We start from the raw sequence: 26987 nt of genomic DNA, 5'->3' as shown, positions 1-26987 counted from the left end.
GAGGCTGCACCCTCAGGTTTGAGAGCCACTGAGGCCAGGCTGGTTGGAGGTGTGGGAGTGCCTTCCTTTGCCATCCACTCCTCTTGGGATCCAGTCCAAATTCCTACTGAGATGGATAAAGCTGTCACAGCCTGGCCCCTGGCCGTCCCTCTTCTGGGACGGTCAATGCCACTGCCCTTCTAACTTCCCCCACACCAAGCTTCCTGCTGCCTCAGGGCCTTTGCACATGCTGGTGCCACTGCTGACACTCTGTCTGGAGCTGGGGGACACCTCCCTCAGAGGTAGGAAATACTGTGCTACTCTTGGGCTGCTCCTCCACCCCCATCTTAGCACTCCATCCCCCTGATCACCAGTTCCCATTGTAAATACTTAGTGTGATCTTTATCTTCTTGCTTAGATATGACTGATGGTCCATTCATCTGGCTGTTCTCTGTTTATTTCTTCGAGCTCAGCTTAAGAGTCACTTCCTCCAGGAAGCCCTAACCATAACAGGCCCCACTGTGCACGCACGCGCATGTGTGTATGTGGGGGGGGGCATGCAGGGGTGTCATGCAGGACCTTTGGAGCACTGCCAAGACTTTGGAGTTTTCTCTATGTTATACTGGAAGCTGAGGAAGAATTCTGAGCTGACAGTTGTTGGATCTGACTTCTGTTTTCCCACGTCTCTCTGTGTTGAGGGCTGACTAAAGAAGGCAAGGGCGGGACAGGGAAGCCATCTAGGAGGCTGAGTTTCGCCAGGGGAGAGGCGAGGTGGCTTGGCCCAGGGTGGTAGCAGGGCCGTGGTCAGACTCTGGGTGGATTTCAGAGGTAGAAACAACCGGGTTCACGACAGTCTAGACAAGGGTGTGTTGGGGTGGGGGAGGGGTAAGGGTGGCCACAGGCTTCCTCCTGAGCAGTGGAAGGGTGGAGTTGGCATTGACTGTAATGGGGAAACAGAGGACAGGGCGCGGCAGAGGGACGTTTTGCGGAGTGGGCAAGATCAGGCGCTCAGGTTTGTGAAGCGGCTTAGCCAAGCGGAGTTGTTGACCGTCTGGAGTCCAGGATTGAGGTCCAGGCCAGCGACACGCAGCGGGAGTCATCGCAGTAACGGGTATCACAAGGTTTGAGAACGGCTGAGCCCATCCGGGGAGCGAGGGTGGATAGAAAGGACCAGCGGCCCAGGAGCCCGGCCTTGGGGCACTCGGCTGCCAAGAAAGAACTGGACACGGAGTCAAAAGCTGAAGGAGAACCAGGGGAGGGAGTGGGAGCTGTACGCCACGCCAGGAACATGCTTCAAGGACAGGGTGTCAGGAGCGACCGCAGGACTGAGAACAGATTTAGCGGCTTGGAGGCTGCTGGTGGCGCTGCGGCGCACTGTGGGCTGGGTGAGAGGGTGTGGCTGGACTGAAGCAGGTTGAGGCAAGAGTGGGAGAGAAACTGAGAGAGTGCGTAAAGGCAACTTTTTGGAGGAGTTTTGTCTTGCTATAAAGGGAAGAAGAGAAATGGGAGGGTAGCTGGAGAGAGCGCTGTGGGTTTTTTTTAGACAGATGAAGTCACAGTGTGTTGTGAGTGCATGGGGATAATTCAGCAGGAGGAAGGGGGATGCTGCAAAGGGGTGTCTTTGAGAAACCAGGATGGGCTGGGATCCAGCACACAACAGAACGGGAGGTCCCCAGGAGGGGTGACGACCAGCTGTCACCTACAGCACCGGGGCAGGTGCAGGTGGAAGAGGAAGGTCCCTTGTGAGAAGGAAGCAAGATCACCAGCTGAGGGTGAGGACGAGGGCACAGGAGTTGGAGAAGGGGGGTTGGAATAGTCATGGGGAAGAGTGGGCAGCCAGTGCAATGATGACAGCCAGAGGTGTGTAGTGACAACTGTCAAGTGAGGCCGGCCAGGGTGGATTTGTTTCTTCTCCAACTGCGTTCTGCTGCGTGCAGGTACTGAACGGAGGGAAAGGGAGGGAAGGAGTGGAGTGGCATGACCTTCTCCAGAACCTGGTGTGATGGCAGGAGGACACATAGACTGGCGGGCACCGGTCCACAGCCTCTGGTCCATGGCCTGGGGGGTTGGGGACAGCAGAGCTATAGGGTAGGAGATACAGGAACTTGCCATTTCCTCAGACCCTGCCCCCCAGCCTGACCACTTCATTCAAGCTGCAGCCCAGCAGATCCTCTGAGATGCACTGTGCCTCTCAAAACTATACTTTCGTAGACAGGAATAATTTTCCAGCTCTTCTTTCCAGCTTGTCACTGCCAGGCCCGCACTCCCACCCCACCTACTGCCTCCCTGCCTTTGCCATGACTAGGGAGGGAGACCGACTTCCTGATTCACCCTCGCTGGGGAAGAATACTCAGGCAAAGAACCCCAAACCCATCCTGGAGTCAAGGGAGGTCTCTACACAGGAACAAGAGGCATATCCTGCTGCCAGACTTGGGTAAAATGCAACTCAATCCTTGGGTTCTGCGCGGCATGGGGGTGGGGGAGGTGGAGAAGGTCAGAGCCACAGCTGCTCAAGGCTGCCTGAGGTTACTATTTAATGTATAGAATGTGTTCATTCTAAATAATACTTGAGCCTTCCTTCCCTTTCCCCTTCATTTATTCTCCCCTTTCTTTGTTCTCTCCTTCCTCCCCCTCCCTCCCTCACTTCCTTCCTTCTTTTCCTCCTTTCAATAAATATTTGTTTGGAGTCTGCTGTGTGCCTCTGAGAATCTATATGGAGATGATACAACAAACAGAAGAGAAGGAGGTAGGACCTGCCCCTCACTCCCGGGGACCCACCCAGCTGCCTTCCTGGTGCTGCATCTTGCTAACAGAATCCTGGTTTTGCTCAGTCTGTGCAGCAGTGTGCTCCGGGAATGTTCCCCCAGGAGAAGAACTAAGCCTGATGCAAAGCACCCAGGGTAACCCTCCCTGTTCACATTGTCAATGACTACTTGGAGGTGGGGGGTGCACCTGTGACCCAGTTCTGGTCAGTATGGCTGTGAAGAAATGGGCTGGGGTTTCTGGGTGTCTCTTCCCTAAGGACATGAGAGACATTTAGGAGAGACATCTCCGGAGTGAGAAGCTCACTTCTGCCCTTCCTTCATCAGAGGCCATCTTCAGAAGATATGATGTGCCCAGCTGTGGCAGTCATCTAAGACCATGAGGAGAACCGAAAAGCTATCTTGAGTCACCTTAGATCCGCCTACCACCAAATTCCTGTTTGTGAAATAATGAACTGACCCGACCTGACTTTTTTTTTTTTTTTAGATAGGGTCTTGCTTTGTTGCCCAGGCTGGAATGCAGTGGTGGGATCATAGCTCACTGCAACCTAGAACTTCTGGGCTCCAGCGATCCTCCTGCCTCAGTCTGCTGATTAGCTGGGACTACAGGTGTATGCTACCATGCCTAGCCTGAACTGTCCCTATTGTTTGCACTCCTTCTGTTTGAGCATTCTAATATTTTGTAACCAAATGCCTTCTAACTGCTGCAACAAGGAGGAAATTAACAATTGTGATTTTCTATCACATGTAGTTCCAAGCCTCCTAGAAGCTGAGGCAAAAAAAGAAAGCAGATGAATCGCAAAGCTCTTATTCTTACTCAGGAAGAGCTTCTCAGGGAGTTGCAGCTTTCCCCCCTAAATCCTTGTTTGACATTAAATTTCCACATGGGAGTTTATGAAAGGAACACTGAGATACATAATTGCTAGATCCATGATAACTGTTTTGCAGGAGAAGCAGTTTTCACAAGGCTCTGTCTTAAAACAACTAGGATCTAGATATAAAGGGAGAGTCTAACCAGAGGAGCGAATCATGGGGTGGGAGCTGCTTCATGCCCTCCCCACCCCAGATGGTCACATATCCCCCCAGAAGGGATAAAGCTCAGTATGGATGGGCGCATACTGAAGGGACCATTGAGAGAAAACTGTTACTATAGAGTGGAAGGCTGAGCTCATAGAAGGGTATGGATTCTGGAGCTTTAGGGGAAGGGAAGACCCCTGACCCACCACTGTTAGAGGTGGCAGCATGGGTGTGATCTGATGGACATGAAAGGGAGAGAAGAAGACCTGGCTGGGGGAGCCCCCGGTTTGTAGACATCCTGGGCCTGGGTAAGGCTCCCCTGGGATGCAGGGAGGGATCCGGTGGGAGGCAGTGGTCCACTCTTTCCTTGGTTCTCTCCTTTGTCTCATGTCACTTGCTTGTGCGACCTGTGTCAGCGTCTCCTGTTCCCCAAGGACTGGACCATTTGTGTTTATCTGGGCTGAAGAAGCTCTGTCAGCTCTAAGGAGTGTCTCTGTAAGTCCCACCGGGTAACTCACCTCTGATTGCTGTGCAGCCCTAAGTCTCCCAGTGTGCTCCTGAAAGAAATGTAGTATTTGAAAATTCAAACTAGCCAATTACTTTAGGAAGGGCCTTTGCTTTGCCAAGGATTCACAAGATGTTCATGAAAAACAAAATGCTATACTCACCGTACCTTTTCTGGAGGATGTTAGTATAATAGATGCTACAAGGCAAATACATTTGTGAGAATCCAACAGGTGTCTTTACTGCACTATGTCTTGAAGGCATTAATACCATATGTCAAATATAAAATCTAAGAGACACCTTTGATTGGAAGATGCATCATTATTTTAGATATTACTAAGAAAGAAAAAGTGTCCAAGATAGGAAGTCTCACAGACACTTCATAAGGCTGGAACAATGAAAGGCTACGCTTTCATTGTACAGGAGAAAATGCGAAATAAACCCAGTACACAGAAACAGCAAGGAACAGTCTGGTCTCTACCTTGACCCTGGTGGAGGGAGGGAGAAGTCAGGAGAAATGCCCTGCAGTGATCCTTAGAACTGTCAGCTGGCTCTCTGGGATCACAGGAGCTGGTGTCCCCAGATCACTGGCAAAAGCAAACACGAGCCCTCTCTAGAAGAACTCTGTTTCAGTCTAGGCCAGTGGGGATTGTAAAATACCAACTGTGAGATTTTTCCCAATTTTAAGATGTCCCCATGGATGAGGACAGTACATTTATGTGCCTGTCAGTTGCTCAGAGGGACAGAGTATTGTGCCCTACCTACTCCATTCCACTGGGGAGCTCCTGGTGCCCATCGGCAGTAGCTGTCACTATTGCTGCCATTTATGGAGCACTCATTCAGTGCCATGTGCTGGGTGAGACACTCCGACTCTGCATATATCAGCTCCTGTCATCTTGATAGCACATCTGCATGGGGACAGTGGCATTACTGTTACTTCCAGCAGAAGAAACTGAAGCAACTTGCCTGAGGTTGCACCCGACTAAGTGACAAAACTGTGCTTTGAGCCCGAGCTCCTCTCCAGTATCCTAAAGGTGCTTTCCGTCAGACATTCTTTGAGGGATGCTGGCCCGCTGAACCTAGCATGTTGCCAAAAATGCAATTTTCCAAGAAAGTGTCTATTGCCTAAAGGGAGGAGATTTCTGAATCAGTTTCTGTCTTGGCACATCCAAGAAGGCTGTGGGAAGTCTTCTGCTGCCGGTGGTCTTGGCTATCTGGGTATTCCTGGGCCCCAGATGAGAAGTCCTGTAATTGCTGTAAAGGGATCAGCTGTGGGCATGAGAACACATAATTCAATAACATCTCCGTGACTCTTCCTCCTATTTGCTGGTTTGGGAAGATGTTAGTATTAATGTAAATATCACATCTCTGCATTAGCATTTCCTTAAACCGCTGAAATGTGACCACCCTCCAATCACCTTTCTGGTCCATGACCTGTCCCTCCCCAGGCTCACCTATGTCTACAGAGCTGTGTGGACCTCAAGAGCCATCTGGAGAGCTGGAGGTGAGTGAGTAATAAATCCCCTCCCTGCAGGAGGACGAGTCAAGTTTTATTACAGATCCTACCCCATGCCAAGGGCTGGTGCTCCTGTGATTGAGCTAATCCTGTCACCGTGTAAATCAATAGGAAGCCCACAAGAGGTGATTTGATTTAGGATGTTCATTTTGGGAAGCTGGTCTTCCTGTGATGTTGGAGCCAAGAGACTGCCCCGGCACTTCCATGACCAATGGAAAGTTTAGTCCAAAAGGACCAGACTTGTTAATAAAATAAATTCAGATCCCCTCCAAATAAAAATTCAGATGAATTTGAGTCTCCTCTCAGTTCAGTAGGCTGAATCCCTTAATCTACCAAATTGTTATGGAAAAACCCTTATCTCTGCCTGTCAAAATCACTGCTGTTCTGGGTTTCCCTCTTCTCTTGGGAGGCATGAGCTGCTTTATAATCACTTGGATTATGTGCAGTGTACACTACCTTGAAGCAGGCCACACACTTGAAGAAGTACAACGTAGGACCCAGGATGAGTCTGAGAGACAGTCTGGCTAGCAAAGGCCAGAAAGGTGACCCATGTTGCCCAGACACGTTGCTGGTAAATGACAGAGCAAAGTTTCTAACCCAGTCCCTGACTCAGTCCACTGCCCCACCTCTGCAGGCCAGCTGACTGTGAAGCCAGGGCCACCTTGGGCAGAGATAGCTGAGGGTTCTGGGTACTGTTTCTGTCCAGCAAGTGTGGCAGGTTCTCCTCTAGGGCTGCCCAGATTGCATGAGGGCCTCATGTCTCTCCATGGGTCAGGGACTGGCATCCAGTCCATCTGTAGGAGGGACACAGGTGACTATATTGCAGTTTGGGGCAGGTCTGGAGTGACTCCCCACGGAGTGACCCCACTTGGCCAGGGGAGAGCAGGGGAAAAGCTGCATCTAGTGCATAAAACAGAAGGCTGTGTGGGATATCGATCCCCAGGTTCCAAGAAGGGCCCTTGGCAGGAGCCCTTGTGAACATGGAGTTGGCTTGTCCTGGTTGGGCCTCCCACCACGCCTCTCGTTCCTTCTCCCCCCTCCATTAGGGGTGACTCACGCCTGCAGAAAGGATGAATCATGTGGGTTATGAAACTCAAGGACTCCTGAGAGGGAGGCTGGAAAGGACCTCAGGAAGCCATCCATGTGGATCCTGCCCTCTCCCCACTCACTCTGCCCTGGCTCCTCGGCTCCATCTGCCAAGCCCCAGATTCAAGCAGGTGACTCCTACACAGCTCTCTGAACAAAAGAGACTGCTCCTGGACAGGGGCATCAGATAAGCACTTTCCCTCGGCCTCAAGGCCTTTCACCTTTTGTGTGTTTGTTTCCCCTCAGGTATTAATCAGGTTGATGGCTTTGCTTTCTGCATAGGCTTAGGTGGGACCAATGGGTCCTGGAAGGGATGAGAGAACTTGCAGCCATCCTCACCCTTCATAATTGCTTGTTGATGGTGTGAACATTTCCATAAATCTCCAGGGTGCTCTAAATAATTATCTACTGGATACCAGGCTGCTCCAGGCAGCAGGGGTGAGGATGATTCAACTCACTTTCCCACTGACTGATCCCAGTTCAGTGGGTGCTTTTGAGAGTATACATGAGATGGTGCAGCGGTCCCCAACCATTTTGGTACCAGGGACCAGTTCATGGAAGACAATTTTTCCATGGCTGGTGGGGCTGGGGAGGGCGGGGAGGTGAGCTCAGGCAGAGATGCCATTGATGGAGAACAGTGAAGCCAAGGCTTTGCTCACTGGCTTCTTGCTGTGCGCTCCCTTTCCTAAGTTTCATGGAAGACAATTTTTCTAAAGATGGGAGTGGGGTGGTGCAGGCGGTGTAACTCTGCGGCTCAGTCCCCAAGAGGCTGCAGGCGGGGGTTGGGGATCTCAGATCTAGTGAACACCTACCACGTGGCAGGCATTGAGCTCATAAAAACAAACGTTTATCGACAGCTTATTGCACGACAAGAGATGACGACATCCTATCCTAAAATCAACCCTACGGGGTAGATATCATTGTTACCCCCATTTTACAGGTGGAGGCCCTCTGCTCAACAAGGGCAGTAACTTGCCCAAGATCACACAGCTGCTAACTGGCCAGCCTGGGGATTCACCTGCACAGCCTGACTCCCGAGGTGGGCTGCGTCCACCGACACGTACTCTTGTTTCTCTGGTACACACTTGTTGAACGCAGCTAATCTGCCACATGCCTTTGCCCCATTCAACATGGCCTGGTCCTGGGAGACCCAGTGCCTTCCTCTAGAACCCTGAATACTTACAAGCCCACTGTCTCATGCTGAGGTGGGCAAGGCCACCAGGCCTCTAGAAGCCACCCAGGTAAGCGCGGCCATCAGGTGCCCCACCAGTATGGGGAACAGGGGACCCACCTGAGACACCCCAGGCGTCCCCCCCCCCTCTGCTCCTAGCGGAACACACGGGGCCAAGGCTGCCTCTCCAGGCCCTTGTGTCCCAAGAGCCCCAAAAGTCTGCGAGAAGTTCCTCCCGGTGGGGGGCGTTTCGGGCTTCCCCTGCGGCCGCCCGCGCCACCGGGCCCCAGGCTGGTCACCGGCCCAGGCGCCCGGCCGCATGAGCGCGGGCCCAAGGGCGCCGCCGGGCCGCGCGGGCGGGAACGCGCCGCGGCCGCCTCCTCCTCCCTGGCTCCCGCCCGCGGCGGCGGCGGCGGTGGCGCTTCCCCGGCGCGGAGCGGCTTTAAAAGGCGGCACCCCACCCCCCGGCGCACTCGCCGCTCGGGCGCCGCGCGAGCCTGCCGCTGCCATGCCTCCGCGCGCGCCGCCTGCGCCCGGGCCCCGGCCGCCGCCCCGGGCCGCCGCCGCCACAGCCTCCGCCGCGGGCGCGGGGCACGCGGGGGGCGCGGGCGGGCCCGGGACCCGGCTGCTCGCGCCGCGCCCCTGGCGCTGGCTGCTGCTGCTAGCGCTGCCCGCCGCCTGCTTCGCGCCGCCGCCGCCGCGCCCCGTCTACACCAACCACTGGGCAGTGCAAGTGCTCGGCGGCCCGGCCGCGGCGGACCGCGTGGCCGCGGCGCACGGCTACCTCAACTTGGGCCAGGTGAGTGCGGCCGGCCCCGCGCGCCGAAAACTTTCCCGGCGGCCGGCGGGCACGCGCGAGGGGGTGTCTCGGCGGTCCTCCGGGCCCACGGCGCCGTGGCCGCGCGTGGGAAGGCGTCCGGAACCTCTCGGCCCGCACGTTCGTGGGGCGACGGACGGCTGAGGCGCCCTGTGGGGAGTCACCCGGGAACGCAGTGCGCGGGACGCTTGGGGGGAGGACCAGGTGGCCCGCGTGGGCACCCATGCAGGCCCTGCGCACCGGCTACAAGTCCGTGGGCAGCGCTGCCCGCTTATGGCGCTCAAAGTGTGGCCTCAGAAAGTGGGCCTGGCGCGGACACCTGCCTGACTCCGGCGGAGTAGGAGCTGTCTTGGGCGGGTGCTGTGCTTTTCCCGCGTCTCAGTGCCCACCCAGCGCTACCTGGCCTCCCAGCCCTGGCTCAGCCACGTCGGCCATTCTGCCTTCGACGGGCAGCGCCGGGCTCTGGACCATGTGCGCGCATCAGGGCGGTCGGCCGCTCCTTGGGTGACATGGCGCGTGGCCAGCATCTCGGGGACTTGCGCTCCCTTGGTGTCCGCAGCTCCCGGGATGAGGGCAGCCGGGCGCCTGCGCCTGGGAGTCAGGCTGCTGTCAGGGAGGCTCTCTCGGGACAGCGCTGATGTCAGCATCAGCTCCTGGGGTGGGTGTCCTGCGTTTAAAACCTCTCTAGCCACTGGGGGAGGTCGCTTTGTTTCTCGACTCTTGCCACTGGCTGTTTGAATGACAGCCCTCTGCATAGGAACTGTGGGACCTTAGGCAAGTCACTTCCCTGACTTGCTTATTTGCAGAGACAGTGACAATGCATACATTGTGTGGTTGTTGGGACAATCCAATGTTGCATTGCCACAAAACCTGGACTGGGGCCTGGCCCTCACTGGGCAAGCCAGTACCCCCCCAGGCCCCCATCCCCACCCTGGCTGTCATTACTGCTATCAGTTCGCAAGCAGGTCATGCCCTGGTGGCATAAATCCAAAGGACTGCCACCAGGGAGGGTCCCTTTTTCCTGCCACAACCTGGTGAAGGGGAGAGGAGACGGATGTGATTCTGATGTATGGCTCGTGGAGGGGCCCCCAGTGTGAGGCCCCACCAGGGACCTCTCAGTGCAGTTAACACATCTCCAAACTGCACACTCAGAGGATCAAGTGAAGTGACAGGGAAGCGCAGCCTTGTAAGTCAAACCGCACTGCCAGGCAGTGTTAAATTTAGTTTCATCATTATCCTTGGCAGAAGCCACCAAACTGTGGGGCCGCCCTGATAGAAATGACATTTGTTCTGCATCCTGAGTTTGGTGTTGATGCTGCTAGTGTGAGATGTGTGGCCTTCTGGAAGGGTAGATACTACCTACCATTTGAACTGTACTTCACAGGGTAGGTTGGAGTTTATCTGAAAGAATGCAAGCACATCTTTATATGTAACCACTGAAGTTTCTTCAAACATCCTGAGATTTAAGATTTTTGCCTTTGGGTTGCACTGACTTCGTTTTCCTCTATAGTTTCTACATCTCTCTGGCTGACTGTCCAGATTGAGGAAGGTGCTCCTCGTGTTTGCCTAGGGCCCCTGGCTCCTGCCACGCTTCGTTCTTTGCCCAGGTGGCTCGGCAATTTGTCTTCAGCTAAAAGTGACTCTTACATTGCATGGTAAATTATAAAGTGCCTGGGTTTCAGGCTTTTATAATTAAACAAGCAGAGAACTGAAGTCAAGCAGTGAGCTCCCGGACATTGCAAGAGAGGGGCAGAGAGAGGGGGACAGCTAACTCCCACTTACAGTTCTTGTCCATGGGAATAAAAATGCCCGATCCTTGGCCATGCCGGTCCTTTGAAACAACATCTGTCAGACTCACTGAGTCGCTTGTGCCCAAAGTCCACTCTCCTGATTTTGCCTATGGGAGAGAAGGTTCCTCCCTGAATGTTTCCCAGGACATTCTGGGCAGTCTCTCAGGGTCTCCTTAGCTCTGTACAGTGCAGCCAGGGGGGACTCCACATGGCCTGGTCACTCCACTTGGTAGGCACGGTGCTGGTGGGGACACTGTGAAGACATTCACAAACTGAGGGTGCAGTTGGCTGGGGATGTGAGCTGTGTCACAGGCTTGTGTGCGGTTACTCCAGGAGGGCCTGTTACTCTTTATTCCAAAACCAGCTTTTCTCTTCCCCCCTCTAAGTGCAGTGCTAATGTGGAAAAGGCCTGGAGCATTCCAGCCTCGACCCACTCAATAAGAACTCTTTAAAAGCCTTATTTGCCTTTTTTCAGCCAGGAGAATTTGTGACTCATAAATAAGATGTAGATATTATTAGCTTTGATTTACAGATGAGTAAATGAGAGTGAAGCAAGGGAGGAAGCTGTTTGTGTTCACATGTCACCTCTGACAATTACACTCCCTGCTCTTTGTCTCCTGTTGTATTCTCTGCTCTAAGATCTCCTTTATGTAACTCTTTCCCCAAGCCCTTAATGGGCAATTAGTGTTCTGCTCCCTACCTGCCTGGATCACAGCCCTGCCTTTCTCCTGGATTGTTCCTGTGCTCTAAGCTGTTGCTTGTTTCCCTTTCTTTCATACAACTAATAATCTGATTAGGGCTATTTCACGTGATCCAAAGGTAATTTAGACCAGTGGTTGGTTATTCACCTTTCTTGAATCATGGATCCCTTTCAGCATCTGATAAAGGCTCCGGATCCTCTCCATTGAAAAATATGCATCATCTGGAACACAAAGTAGCCTCTTGTTGCCCCTTTGTTCATCATTCTAGATAATGCAACACAATTTTTGAAAGGGAATAAAATCTGGAAGAGTCAAATGTCATTATTGACAGACAACACAACTAAGTACATATATAAGAACCTGGGTAAGAGAGTTGAGTGGGTTGCTCGATCAACAGTAGCTACCTCTACAGCAGCAAAATCTGAGAAGATAAAAGAAATTATAATTCATTCCAGCAGTAAAGGCATAATATGCTTAGAAATAAGTCTTTTTAGAAAGGTGAGACTTTTGTAGAGAAAATTACAAAATATTTAAAAGAAGGATTGAGAAAAGAAAGTCTGAATAAATGGAGAGAACTATTGTATGGGAGGGGTGAATATCATAGTTGACCCCAATTAATCTTTAAATTCACCATAATCTAGTTTAAACCCCAACAAGATTTTATGTGGAATATGAAATCATACAAATGAACTCTGAAATTCATATGGAAGAGAAAGGTCTTAGAATACCTCAGACAGCTCTGAGAAAGAGGACAAGGAGGAGCTTGCGGTAATCACAACAGGTTGGCATTGGCCTGGGGGTGGTCCATTCCATCCAAGGAATTGACTCAAACCCAAGCATGTATGGAAACTTGTGCGTGCGAGCTGAGGAGTTACAAATGGGTGGGGAAGGATGGGCTATTTAATAAATGGTGCTGGGAGAACAGGCTCGCCACGTGGAAAAACAATTAGCTCCTCAATGCATACCACACAGTAAATTCCAGATAGGGTTGAAGACCTGAATGTATATAAAACTTCTAGACACAAATATAGTGGAATACCTTTATGACACTGAGAAAGGAAAGGATTTCTTAAATAGGGCACAAAAAGAAACAAATTTAAAAATGGAGAGATTGATACATTCAAATAAAAAATTATGTATAAATAAAGGCATCATAACAGTTGAAAAGCAAGTAACAGACTGGGAAAAGTATCTACAACATATACAAAGAGATTAGTACATAATCTTATTTTAAAAACTGTAAATCACTAAGAAAAAGGTAAATGCCAGGTAGACAAATGGGGAAGAATGTGGATAGAGAATTCAATGAAGAGGAAATCCAGATGGCAAAGAAGCATAAAAAATGATGCTCACCCTTGCTCAACCTCGCTTGGAGTTACTGGAGCAATGCAACTTAGGTAACAGTGAGATGCCATTTCACACCTACCAGATTGGCAAACATGGAAAAGTGTTAGCATCGTATGTTGGCAAGGATGTAGAGCGATGGAAACTTTCAGATGCTGCTGGTGGAAGTTGATGTAACTACTTTGGAGAGCAATTTGGCAGTGCACAGTGAGGCTGAATTGCAGCAGCAGGTCTTGTTCGGAGGATCTCTTGCACAAGGAGACTTGTATAAGAATGTCCATTGGGACATTTTTTAAATGAAGGAGAAAACCACCTAAATATGCATCAGTAGAATAATGGAGAAATAAGTCAAAATAGTCACACCATAGAAGACTATGCAGTAGTTAAAAATGAATAAACCAGATATATATCTACACAGATAAATCTCTAAAATAATGTTGAGTAAAAAAGGCAAGTTGCAGACATACAATGTGATGGTATTTACATAAACTTTAAACAACTCACAGGGCAATACTATGTTATTTATGGATGTTTGCAGATGTAGGTAAAGTATAGAAGCATGGGCTGTAAGGATCTGCATTAAATTCTAGTTAGTATACACAGGTTGGTCTAGATAAAAATAACAACAAAAAAAAAAATTCTAGTTAGTAATGGCCTCTCAGAAGGGAGGGAGGGAAGGGATACTGGGGAGAGGATCTTCAGACTTTATCCTTAGTGTTCTATTTCATAACACATGTATGTATATATATGAATATAAATGGATTATATACAAAATTGTACTTTGGCATTTTGTACTTTTTGGTTGTATCAGAATATCTTACATATGGTGATGTATACAAGTATATATGCACATATACACATATGCATATATAGTGACATACACAGACATATACACAGATACACATAAAATGTTAAAGAAGGAAAAAAGAAAAGGAAAATGCACATTGTACACACATACAATGGTGCTTCTGGACTGCATAGGTGCCTGTGGGCTCAGGTTAAGAGGCCCCTGCTTTAGACCAGGCTGGGCCTGATCTACTTGTCAAGGAGATGGTGACCCAGAGAAAGAGAATGCCTGACTGCAGGTCACAGGCTGTGTAGACAGAGCTGGACCCAGAACCTGGGAACCCAGGCTCCGAGCCATTGCCCTTCCCTTCTACCCTGCTTCTTGGCATAGGGAGCCCTCGCTCTGACCTGTGTGCGTTGTTACCTTTGACACTGCTGACTCTGGGAAATGACAGAGTCATTGCATGAGGATGTTCTCCACTCACCAAATCAGAACAGCTCAGCGTCTGCAGCTCTCGGAAGTGATGTTTATCTTAAGGGTAGTAGTTGGATGCCATACTTTCCCTTGTGTTTTTGCTTTGCCTGGGGTATTGAGCTAATTTGTTGGTTCTGAGTCTGAACATTAAAAGGCAGACTGGCTGCCAGGGCCCTAAAAGATCTAAGAGCCTTAAATGATTTTGAACTTGCCTTAAATAGTTTTACTTAAAATAGCTACTAAGCAGGACATAACCTGGCCGAAAATTTCAGGTGGGCCTGCACAATTCATTTGTCAGCAGAGGAAAATTGTCATGCTGCAGACAACTTGTTCTTATAATGAAAAACAAGCTGAAACCTTAACCAGGTGCTAAAATAATGGGTAGAACTTGTTCCAGCCAGGGTGCTGGGGGCTTGGTAGGGATGAGGGAAGCCAAGAATAGCAGTCACCTGTGACCTAGTTCTCTGGTATTGATTTTTGGTCTAAGACTGTCTTGGTTTTATGCTCTGAGCCAAAAGCCACACGCATGGCTGCCTGGGAGAGGTTCAGGGTGTGAACTGGGGGACACAGACAAGATTAGGATTGTGAAGCTCCTGTGTCACACCCTCCCATTTGACATCTTTACTCAGATGGTAACAGATGTAAGTGGACAGGATTTTAATTGAGTGGACTGCCCTCCTGAGTCACTGGGGCTGGGGTGGAGAGCAATGATCAAAGCTGAACCAGCTGCAGTGTGCAGAGCCAGGGAAAGCTCCAGAAGGCAGTGTCCAAAGGCGGGCTCAGAATCAGGCCTGAGCAGATGGCTCAGCTGACCAGTCTGTTGGAAGGATTTGAGTTTCTCTAGGCAGAAACCAAGGGAGCAAATCAGAAACAGAGCAGCTGATGGGGTGGGAAAGCCCAGAGATAACTGCCTGAGACTCCTGCCTCGGCTTGAGCTGTGGGTGGCAATAGGGACATTCAGGGCTGTTCAGACACTGTTGTCCAGTGTCCACCAACTCTGGGCCATCTGGGGAGCATCTTGAGCTCTTTGGGGTCTCTGAGCCTCTGCACAAATTTTGCCATCAAAAAAGTAGTTCCTCTGACCCTCCGCAGCCCAGCCCAGGCTGCTGACACCTCCCCCCATCCTTCTCCCAGCACCCTGCACATGGAAGGCTTCCAAGTCCTGCTTGTCCCAGGTGCCTGACTCCTCCTTGTCCCTTGGGACTATGTCTTGGCTTTGGCACTGACCAGAAGCCCTGGCCTGTGCTCGACATGGCTAATGTTTCTTGTGTGGGGGGTCTTGCCCAAGGAGCCTTGCATCAGCCCTGCAGGGAGGTGTCACCAGGCCTATTTCATGGTGCTTTACATCCAGTGAGGTTCTGGGAAACCAGTGACAGGCCAGGGCCTGAACCCACACCCTCTGACTCGCCTTCTACTGTTGTCACCTGTGGCAAATGGGCCTTGTCCCTGCTTCTCAGACAAGGGCAGGCCATCAGAGGGAAAGCCTTTCAGCTCTCTGCTGAAATGAACAAATGAATGACAAATGAACCTACATGTACCCCATTTCTCCTTCCCTCCATCTGGCGTGTGCATGTGTGTGGACATGCATGTAGACACACATGCACACACGCAGGGCTGCACGCTAGCATTGTTCTGTCTGGGGAATCTGCACTGGCTCCTTCTCCTCAGCATCGAGACTTACATCTCTCCTTATGGGGGCATGAAAAAAACCTCAGCCCCTTCCAGTCCTCCTAGGAAGCCTCACTCAGTCGCTCAAACCACACATTATCATCAACTGGACTAATCATCCTTTGCTGCCAACCTCTTCCTTGTGTGGGTTCCTGTCTACAGAAAGGGGCCACCTTCTACCCTGGTGCCTGAGCTGGAAACCAGGGGGTCACCATTGCCTCCTCCTGCTCCTGCGCCTTCCATTGGATCTGTACCCAAGCCTGTCTCATGGCCTCCTGAGTGGCTTTCGGGTCCCTGCTTCGGCCTTGCCACTGCCTAGCCCGGCCTCCATCCTCCCTACCGGCCTGTGCTGCTGCAAGGCCTCCTGCTGCTCCTGCCACCACCTTGGGCCCTGGCTACAGGTCCAGCTCTGTTGATCCCCTGTTTCCGTGTTCTGGCTTCCTTTTAGGCTTTCTTCTTCTGTTTTTTCTGCTGGAGTGGCTTTCCCCCACCACCTGGTTAGCGCCTCGTCCTACCCAGCTCCATTCCACTGTAGCTTCATCGGCAGACCTGCCTTGATTTCCCTGGCGCCATCCATGTGCCTTCTTCTGGGCTCCCAAGCCCCTCCCGATCTCCACCCCATCACCGTGACATTGCCTGCTGATCTGTCTGTTTCTGACACTGGGCTCTGGGCTTCCAGAGTGCATCAGTCCAAAGTTAGTCCTCTGACTGCTCTCTAAGGTCAATTCCAATTCTGCCACCTCTCTGTTGGCTGGCAGACACATTCATTTATTCAGTGATCGTCTGCTGTGTGATCTTGCTGGTGCTGGCCACTCAGAGATAAAAAAGATGCGGCCCCTGCCTTGCAAGGATTCTGAGTAGTTGTGAACCTTTGAGGGAGCAAGGTCAGCCTCTTGCACTTTAGTGTCAGTTCCTGAACCATCTCTACCGGCTGCTTTTTCATCTTAATCATTTGCTTTTTGGAGTGACTCAGCGGGCCAGCCCCTCCCACGTGTGTGCTTGTGCATGAAGACACCCTCCTTGTAGCACTGCAGCTTGTGTCTGGGCCAGGTGAGCTCCACACTCAGCATGGAGCCCTGTGCACCCAGCAGGCCCTAGCAGGACCCTGGAGCCCACCATGGATGCTTCAGACCTGGAGGTCCCTTCATCCTATAAAATTGTGGGTCTTCCTGATGTCCTTGTGCCTTTGCTCCTTGAGGATCTTAAAGACCTGGTGGCAGGCACAAGGCCCCCTATCCAGTCCTGCAGGGAACGGGGACGAATAGTCATCAGTTGTCCGGAGCCTCACGCTCCATGGGATGGGATTGGCAGCTTTGTGTTCCCATGGCAACCAGCCCATCAATGCCCTCAGTGTCAAGACAGTGGCACCGTGGAGAGGAAGAAAGTCTCATTGTCTCCCTTCAGCCTCTTGGGCACAAACAAGCCGCGCTCTGGGCAGAGCCCCACAGCTCCACCCAGCGTGCAGCTCACCCCAGCTACTCGCAGACCCTCTTGCCGAGTTGGGCTGGGGAGGGGCCATCAGTTTTAGTTCTCTAGTCCTCCTTGGGGCCTTTTCAGTTTCTGCCACCGGCCAACATCTGTCATCTACAGAATCCTTGTTGGGAAAATTCATCTTCTCAGGGGGACAAAAACACCCAGATGGATCAGACTCCTGAAGCTCTGAGTGATCAGTGAGACTTTGCCTTGGAGTGAATAAATCAGAGACTGATGTCAGCAGTCGTGTTTTTGCAAAGAACCTTGATCCCCAGACCTTCCCTCTTTGGTTTCAAAACATCCTGCTGACAACTCTCAGAGATGGTCTGCTGTGTTCATTTAACCAGAGCCTCCTTATCCGACAAAGGGACAGCCCCTCCCTCCCCTCTGTCATCTTGTCGGACTACTCCACCAGGGAAGAACCCAGCAGTGATCATCAAAGAGCCTCCTTCTTGTCTATGAAAGGCCCAAGTCCACCCTGATGGTCATTGCCAGACTCTTCCCTGGGTGGACAATCTGGAAAGTGGGGGAGGGAAAGGGAGTGCCCGCTTGTCAAATAAGAGCCCTCTCTGCAGAGGTCTGGCTGTCGTAGCCCTTGTCCAGGACAAGCCTCCACGGGGCTCCCCTGCACTCCAAACCTATTCTCTGCCCACCCTCTCTCATCTCCTGCCCTTCTTGTGGGAAAGCAGATGTCACTCTGGATTGTCACCCTTCCCTGATGTCCATGTCCTGGTCACAGCTCTGTCCAGCCTGCCTGTGGGTCTTTCCCTGGCCCCCAGTCCCGCCATTGCCCAGCCCACTCATACTCTCCCGCCCTCCCTGATAGTACCCTGATTATTACCTGCGGCTGTCCCTGCCTCCCTCCCAGGCCATTTTCCACACTGCCAACCAGACAGTTTCTTAGAGCCATAAACTTCATGCTGTCCTTTTCCTATCTTAAAACCAGCAGAGGCTCCTGCACAGCAAAGCATGATACATTCGGTCCTCGGCGAGCGAGCCCTACCTCCCCCCTGCTCCATCCTCAATCAGAACCCTTCACCTTTACCACACGCTCCAGCAACTCCAGGCCTTTGATGTTCTAGGGTCTTCCCACGTGCTTTTTCTTTCTTCTGCACCTATTCATTGATGTTGTTTTGCCCTGGGTGCCTGCTCTCTGTGTGGTCTACCTGGCACCTTGCTCTTCTTCAGGATCAGCTAAAGCCATTTCCTGACCTGCCTGCTGCCTGGCGGGGCAGAGCACTGTCCCCTCCGAGGTCCACGGAAGGGCTCAGCAGCAGCATGGAGGGTGTCTGCCTCTCCACTAGACCTAGCCTGGGTTCTCAGAAGTCAGGGCTGAGCACCTTGCCCTCAGGCAGGCAGAAGAACGGGAAGAAAAGAAGCCGAAAACGGAACTGGAGGAGAGGACTGGGGAAGCCAAGGTGGTGGAAGGGAGGGGAGGCGGGTGGCAGAAAGAAAGGACTAAGAAAAGGGGGCATGGGTGTGTCCCAGGGCAGTGGAGTCTTTCCTATGGCAGGTTTATTTTCTGTAAAGGAGTAGCCCGGGCCCTGACTGCACGCAGCCTCTCTGCCCCCACTTGTGACCATGTTTTGTGAGAATGGTAACTGGGTCAGTGGGTTACCTCCACCGTGATTGCCGCCAGCCGGCTCCTGCGTCATCCCTGCTGTCCGCCAGGCACTCTGATAATCACTCCAGAGCCCCGGTATTAACCCCGTTATGCAGACGAGCCAACTGAGGCCCAGAGAGGCTGAATAACTTACAGCAGCTTCGTGAGTGTCAGAGCAAGGCTTTCAATCCAGACAGCTTGGATTCTAGGTCTCCCTCATAGACCATGTCTGTGTCCTATTAGAAAAGGCTGCAAAGAGCAGGTGACATCCGAGCCGGCCGTGGAACTTGAATTGGGGATTTCTAACTGGCTAAGGCAGAGAGGTGCAGTCAGGCAGGTGTGGGGTGAGGAAGAAGGGGTGCCCCAGGAAGGAGTCTGTGGAGACGTCCCAGCTTCACGTAGGACCCTCCCTTCTTATCTGGGCTCTGGCCAGGAGCTCACTTCAAAGGCTTATCTGGCAGGAATGAAGGCAGCATTCTTGACATTGGAGTCTAAGAGTCTCAAGGGCAGGGAACCTTTCCTGGACGCCCTCCCCCAGCCTCCCAGAGCCCTGTGCATTTCCTACTCCCCCGGGGAGGAGAGTGGAGCCCTGCACATCAGAGCAGGAAAGCTGGACCCCGAGAGGAGAGACGAGGCCCGGCGAGGACCTAGGGTTGCATGGAGGGTGGCACAGCCTAGTTATAAAATGTTCACATTGTTTGATTTTTCTCAGTGTAATACAAAGAGAGTACACGGATACAGAAAATTTGGGAAACACAGAAAAGAACAAAGAAAACAACAAAATCTGTCCATAATCCCAGCACCCAAATATAACCACTGTTAACATTTTGGAGCATATCTTTTTGTTTTTGTTGTTGTTTTTTAACTGTGTGTGCATGTGTGCTCATACATAGGTGGAGTATCCCTTGCCCCAAATGCTCGGAACCAGAAGTGTTTTGGATTTTGGATTTTTTTTGGATTTTAGAATGTTTGCATTATATTATACTTGCCAGTCGAGCATCTCTAATCTGAACATCTGAAATCTAAAGTGCTCCGCTGAGCTTTTCTTTTGAGCATCATGTCAGTGCTCAAAGATTTTTGGATTTGGGATCATTTCAGATTTTGGATTTTTGGATTAGGCATTCTCAGCCCATATATGAATGTGTGCGCACACACATTCACATGTACATGAATGTCTTATGCAAATTGGACTGTGTAGTTTTGCAACTTGTACCTCCCAAGTCAATAACTATTCTATGGCGTAATTTTAATGGCTGCTCAGTATGCCTTTGCGTGGCTGGCCCATAATTTACTTAATTCTTCCCTGACATTTAGGTCAGTGAATTCTTTGTGACTGCTTGGGGAGGTGGATAGTATTGCAGCTGGTCTGGAATGTCCAGATTGTGTGTCGGGGGGGGGGGGGCAGGAGCTCTGCCACTGCCCTGTCCCCCAATGACCTGCCCTGTGCCCCTGGTTATGGGGGTCCTAGTTCCCTGTATCTTCCGTCCGACATCACCAGCCTTGCAGAGGGTCCATGACTTGGTAACATTTGTTCAATTCAACTCATAAGGATTTTGTCGAGCATTTTTTATTTTTAAAAATTATACATTATATAAATTTAAAAATTTAAGAGTATTATATGAATACCCTCCTATTGTAAAGAATTCAGACAGTGCAGGTGTATAAAGAAGTAAAATCTCAAATCATCTTCCCTCTCTCATCCCATCTCCAGTTTACTCCTTCCCCCAAGTGTTACCACTGTTCACTCGTTAGCATATGTATGTCCTGTTTCTATGCCTTAACAGACATGTTAATGCACGTGTGTATACATAAAGAGTTTTAGAGGTTTTTTTTTCCTTAGATAAATGGGATCATGGAAAACATGTTTTTGTGAACTTAGGTTTTCTTAGCTAACAATATGTTTTGGAAATCTTTCCATGTCAGTACATAGAAATCTAACTCATCCTTTTAAAAGAGTTGGAAATAGTTTTATGGCATTTTATAGATGCAGTGTGTTTTGTTACACCGTATCTGTGAATTTTCACCTGATTTGCCTTCATTTTTTTGGGGGGGAGGAGGGTTATAACAATGCTGCAATGGTTATTCTTATTCATGTCTCTCTGTGAACATCTGTAGGATACATAATAACAAAATGAATAATAGTTATAGTAAGAAAAAATGATTACAGACACCTTGCTGGCCCTTACCATGTTCCAGGTAACTTTCCATGTGCTTTCCTTGTATTGAGTTATTTAATCTTTTAAGAAACTCTATGGGGTAGGTGCTATTCTTATCCCCATTTTATAGATGAGGAAACAAAAGCACAGAGAGGTTAACTTGTCCATGGTTACACAGCTTGTAAGTGCCAGAGCCAAGATTTGAACCCAGATGGTCTGGCTTCAGCTATTGGGAACTGCTGAGTCAACATGTATGTGCATGTTGAATCGTGCTAGACAGTGGCAGTGGCTCTCCAGGCGTGGTGCCAATCGACACTGCCTCCAGAACTGTGTGAGAGGACCCTCACTAAACTTGGGTAGAGATGATCAATTGTCATATTGGCCAATTCTAACAGGTGAAAATGAGATCTGGTGCCTCTTTTAATTTGCTTTTTTTCTGATTACTTCTAAAGTTAAATGTCTCTTCATATATTTATTAGCCATTGTAATCATCCTCTGAATTGCTTACTTATACTCTTTGCCAATTTTTTCAATTGAGTTGTTCATCTTTTAATGATTGCTCTCTCTATACTATGGATATTAATCCCTTGTTTTTAAATATGTTGCATATATTTCTCCCATCTGTCACTTTTCATTGAACGCTGTTCAGAGGGTTTGTTTGCCTGCTTGTTGTTTTTTGAAGTAAAATCTGCAGTACCATTTGTTTACAGGGCTCTGGGCTTATCATTTTGTGTCATTCAGAGATGAATAAGACTGAGTCCCTACCTACAACAGAAGCACTTACGTAACTATTGCAACAATAATAGGGAACATAACACAGAAGTGGAATACAAATGTTTTGGGTTAACGGAGGAGAGCAGGCACATTTTCACCTGGGGACTCAGGGTGGGCTTTGTGACCACTGGCGTCTGAGCCAGACCTTAAGGAGTCCACAGGATTTTCATAGACAGAGAAACAAGAGGCAGGCATGTTTGGGCAGATGGACTATGAGTGACTCCTTCAATATGCGTCCCATTGGGAAATATCTTACCTGCGATGACCCAGGTAAAGAAAGTCTCACAAAGGGGCCACTTACAGGGGTGTGAGCAGGGAAAGGGAACCTACAAAGCGTGTTGGTGCACCTGGGGACTAGCAGTGGCGGGGGGCTGCTGCCCTGCCTTGGGCTGAAGAGTCAAGGGACAAAATGATGTTAGCAGAGCCCCTGGGCGCTAGAGCTGCGGGGGATGCAGCCTCCTTCTGGTGCTCCCATTGGCCCGGGAGTATTGCCTGGAGGGCTCAGCCTCCTCAGGCACAGAGTAGGGCAGAGAAGGGTGGAGATTGGGTCAGGGGTGTGTAGGGGGGCCCAAAGGGAGAAAAAATAGCACAGTAAGGTTGGGACAGAGATAGAAAAGTTCTGGGTATGTTAATACCTCCGCAAACACCGTGGTATCATTAGAGAAGGCAGGGGGATTCCTTTGCTGCTGCTGTTATTCCACACATGTTTATTGAGTGCTGGCTCCAAGCCTGGCATGGGCGAGGGGCTAGGATATAAAGACGGGTCAAGCGGGCCCCGTTCCCCAGTGATCCCCGCTGTGGCGCCAGTTTGAGCTGTCCCTGTGTCCTCTCGGAGGGTCACAGCAGAGGCCTGTGGTTTCATGTCTGTTAGACCCCATGTACCTGGATCTGTGCCTCCTTGTCCCAGTTGAAGTTTATTTAGGTGTGTCTGTCTGAGGACAGAGTTTAAGATTGAAAAATAAGTCCATTTTTGGCCACCATTGGACTCAGTCTAACATACATCTTGATCTTCTGCTGTTTTTTTTAAAAACTTAAATAAACAAAAAAATCCCAATTTGTATTCCTCTTGATAAAGCCTAATGTCTATAAAAGAAAAGAAACCTTATTTCTATTTTGCTGTTAAAGTAACCAACTATGACTGAGCTTATTAACAGTCTCCTTATGCATATCTTTTAATTTCTCATTTGCAGGAATATGACAGTATTAGCCTCGAACAAGAAGCTGGGTTTGTTTCAGAGGTTTAAACAAGTTTATGTACCATGACTTTGCCAATTCATGACCCTCACAACCCTTCATTTTAGCACACGATGCAAAAGCCCATTTGTGGGAATAGATGCTTTCTGTTCCCCAAGAGTTTTGTGTTCTTGTACAAAATGAACTTATTAGTACTTTCTATTTTTTTATTGCTTTTATTTGCTTTTTCGAGGAACATGGTATTCTACTTTTTTCTAATATCTGTTCACCTCCAGACATTAGAAAACCAAACTGATTCTTTCTCATACTAAATAGTCTTAAAATCCACGTAAGATCTCAGAGGTAGACGTAGAGACACTAACTCTAGAATAATGTAGAAGGCCATTGTTAGGAGGCTCATATGGGGGACCGGAACTAACAAACCTATATGACAATGAGCCGGATTTTAACAGCATTCCTATCCAGCTAAGTCCATTTCCAACACCTCAACAGGAGGATCTTTCCACATTCCATCTTCATTCTCACTCACAGAGAGCCCTGGATGTGTTTTCTGTTTTCTTGTGTCAGAAGTTCAGTGGCTGCAGAGAACTATAGAAAATTCCTATCGTAAAGCCAATTTCTTTTTCTTACTAAAAGTTGGTTCTACTTTCCAGCAATTGGTTCCTTTCCTGAGTTTAATCACTCGTGGTGCTTTGTGCTTGGTCTGTGGTGAAGGCCGTGCCAGCCTGGGCTCGTCTTCGTGCCAGGCAGCCGCTCAGCCTCCTCCCTGGGCTCTCCTGAATACTGACCTTGTCAGCGGAGTCTTTCAATGACCAGGCTCTGCCATTGAGAAATCTTTTTATCTCCCCAAGGCCGAGGGAGCTTGTTTGTGCACTAGCCACTGCCGTTCTCCCTGCGGTGCCTGTGTTTTGTTTGAATCGTGCTGTCAGGCTGCATGAATTAGACTGCAAGTCTTGAGGCTGGGCTGTGCTTCCGCGTGCACCGTGGACATGAAACTGATGCTGCATGGTTAGGAGCAACAGACACAGCCGGGAAGGAACAGTCATCCTGCCAAACCTGCCCAGTCCATTTTAAAATGTTGTGCCCTTGTCCTAAGGTCTTTTGGGGGGGCGGGTATGTTAGCGTCAAGCCCAGTTTGATTTCTGCATCAGCCTTTCGGAGCAGAAGATGACATGTTGACTGACGTGAACAGGCCTTCCTGGGCCCACAGGACTTGGTGCGTAGCTTCCCCACCTGGTTGTGGGACTTTGATGAGAGAATCAAACAAACAAGTGCTTCTGTCAATCAGAGCATGTCACCGGTCTGCTGTCCCCCCACTGAGTTCTCAACAATCTAGGATGCTGCCTCTGTTTGACTTTTTTTCCTCCCCCAGAGGATTACAGAGTTTCCTGGGTCATTTAACTGGTTTATCACAATTTTAAGTTTCTTAGGTCCATCCGTAGGTGAATGGATAAACAAATATGATGTATTCATACAGTGAACACTCTTTTATTCAGCAATAAAAGGAACAACCAGTACACATAACAATGTGGATGAATCTCATTGAATTATACCAAGTGAAAGAAGCCGTACACAGGGTTGATTCCATTTATAGGAAGTTCTAGAATGAGCAAAACCAATCTAGGGGAATGAAACGTAGGGATTGCTGGGGTAGGCGCATAGGAGACTTTGTGGGGTGATGGCCGTCTTTTGAAACTTGGAAGGGGTTTGTTTGGGTTACAAAGCTGTTTACATTAATCAAAACTCAAGAAATGTATACTTAACATTTGCTCATTTCATCATATGAAAAAATTACCTCAAAAGAAACAATCTAAAAGCAAATACTGAGCTCTTGATAATGTGTATGTTGAAGTATTAAGAGAAATGTGCTGATACTGCAGTTTATTTTGTAATGAACCAAAAATAAGATCGATTGACAGTCAGATGGAGGCATGGCTAGTTAGAGAGAAATGTGATAGAGCAGTTTTAGTGACTATGTTAAGGGTAGAATTGAAGTGATGGAGATATGGATTTGCTGAATGTTTGAAATTTTTCATAACAAGATGTTGGGAGAAAAAGATTTTTGTGTTCATGGTGGGGATGGGACGGCCTTCGGAGAAATCCTGTGTTATCCTTGGAGACGTAATCATAAATTTATCTTTAAAGATGAGGATTAGAAGCATTCTAGGGATTTAATGGGGCAAATGATGTCATCAAAGAAATCCCCATGGAATCTGGGTTTAGGGGCATTTGTAAAGTGTGTTCTGGGGCCACACTGGCATCTGAAAGGATTACTGCAGCTCTCTGAGCCCTTAACTTGTTAGTTTTTCCTTATGCAGAGAGTTTCAGCCCCAGGGAGAAGCATCCCAGTAAATGTAAATGAGCAGAGTCCCACAGTTTAAGGACCTTCCTGCTGGGGAGAGATAAGGCTGGGACAGTTACCCCTGGCACTGCAATGGTAGTCTGGGTTGCTTGACTGCTAATTATCTTCTCCGCCTTGCTCTGCAGTGTTTTGCTAGTGTCAGGATTTGAATTATTGAATTTGTGTTGAATTTTTAGCCTCTCCTGAGTTGTTAATTGGAGGGTGGGGACCAGTCACCACTCTGCACAGAGTCCTAACAGATAGGTGTCCTAAGTTGGAATTCTGCCCCTGTGTTACCGAGGGGCTTTCTGATCAGATGTAGGAAAGGCACAGCAATCTGACTCCTTATAGGAGAACCTGTGCCTGAGAGGATCTGCTGGTAAATTTAGGGCATGTTTGAGAAGTGGGGGTAGGGAGAAAAGAGAAGAATGAAAGCATTATTCTAAGAAGCTGCTTTTATTTATAGATTCTCCTAATTCTGTTAAAATGAATGCTGGAGAGATATAAAACTTGAAACACATACCACATAATAGAAATGAAAGGATGTTAAACCAAAATGAGGAACAATGGTAAAATGGAAAGAGAATAGTACCAAGAGGAAGATGTGACATTTTTCTGAAATAAAATCATCTTAGCGCTTGCAGGGAAAATGAATTAAAATAAGGACTTGGTTAACAGAAAACTTGGAAGGAAACATAAAATATTTCATAATGAAAAAGAGAAAGTGTTAAGCTGGCTCAAGGGGAAAACAAATACAGAGATTATACTAATTACATTACAAAGACAAATAAATAAAATGTCAGTGTTGTAAAAGGAAATAAAACTAATTAAATACTTAATGTTCTTTAAGAGACATTGGCAAAATAAACTGTATTAAATATGATGAAAGATGCAAATAGCCATAATTTGCCTGCTGTGTTCTAGCAGCTGATACAGTGCCTCACCTCCTGAGTATAAAAAAAGGGATTTTTGATACTTGAGATAGCACATTAATGGGACAAGATACAAGATAAATAGAAAAGCTGTAATCAAATGAATGCTTTTATTAGAAAAGCTGGAATCAAATGAATGCTTTTAAGTGAATGAATTGATGAATGAATGAGGATTCCTTAAAATAAGGAATAAGGAATTTTAAATACACACTCAAAAGGGAAAGCAAAAGAACTCCCTTCCAAGATTAAAATCTAATGAATTAAGGCATGAAAGTGCATCTCTTTACTGAAAATAATTTAACCTGTCTGTGCTTTAGCTCTTGGTTCTGAAAAATATACGTCAAGTTAGTTACATCTCCAACAATCGAATGCTTGGAATAGTGCCAGTCTCAAAGTGATCGCTCAGTGCGTGTTTTTGCTAGTAATATTATTATCATCACAGTGATTATTATTAATGCCAAAAGAGGGAGATAACACATCCTCCCAGTGTCAAGCCTTGGAGTCAGCGTAGGAAAGCAATATTTTTAAAGTAGGAATTCGAAGCTACTAAAGGTGTCATGGAGAAGATTTGGGATATACTGTTTCTTTTATCTTTTGCCTTTTTGGGGAAAAGCTTAGCCGATTTGAAAAGCTTAGGACAGAAAAGGCAGAAGTTAAGCCAGACTATGAAAGAACTGATGAGCCAGGACTTAAGCAGCTGGGACATTTCCAGCCTGCAGAGCAGGATCCAGCTCCCAGCAAGGCGCCTGCTGTAGCTGCTCCATTCAGCAGCACACGGGACACCCCTCCGCAGCCCTTCACTGGCCTGCCATGTTCATCGGGGCTTATGCCCACCACCACTGATGCAAAAGAGGGCCCTCTCGCTTGGAGTTAATTAATAAAGGATTTTCTCTTAAGG

The 26987-nt window shown here is 48.9% G+C and overlaps 1 protein-coding gene across 2 annotated transcripts in view; it reads left to right on the top strand.

The window, feature by feature from the left end:
* The first annotated feature begins 8506 nt into the window (after positions 1 to 8506).
* PCSK6 (proprotein convertase subtilisin/kexin type 6) overlaps positions 8507 to 26987 on the top strand; it is a 165857-nt gene continuing 147376 nt past the window's right edge. For both annotated transcript variants that reach the window (XM_076004820.1, XM_012764589.3), the window contains exon 1: positions 8507 to 8834. In XM_076004820.1, the coding sequence (XP_075860935.1) occupies positions 8544 to 8834 (291 nt within the window). In that variant the 5' untranslated portion in view covers positions 8507 to 8543. The remainder of the gene's footprint in view (positions 8835 to 26987) is intronic.

This window comes from Microcebus murinus, chromosome 7 (assembly GCF_040939455.1).
Source record: "Microcebus murinus isolate Inina chromosome 7, M.murinus_Inina_mat1.0, whole genome shotgun sequence".
Lineage (NCBI taxonomy): Eukaryota > Metazoa > Chordata > Mammalia > Primates > Cheirogaleidae > Microcebus > Microcebus murinus.
The sequence above is the reverse complement of the archived record's forward strand: the minus strand, read 5'-3'. Positions and strand labels throughout refer to the sequence as shown.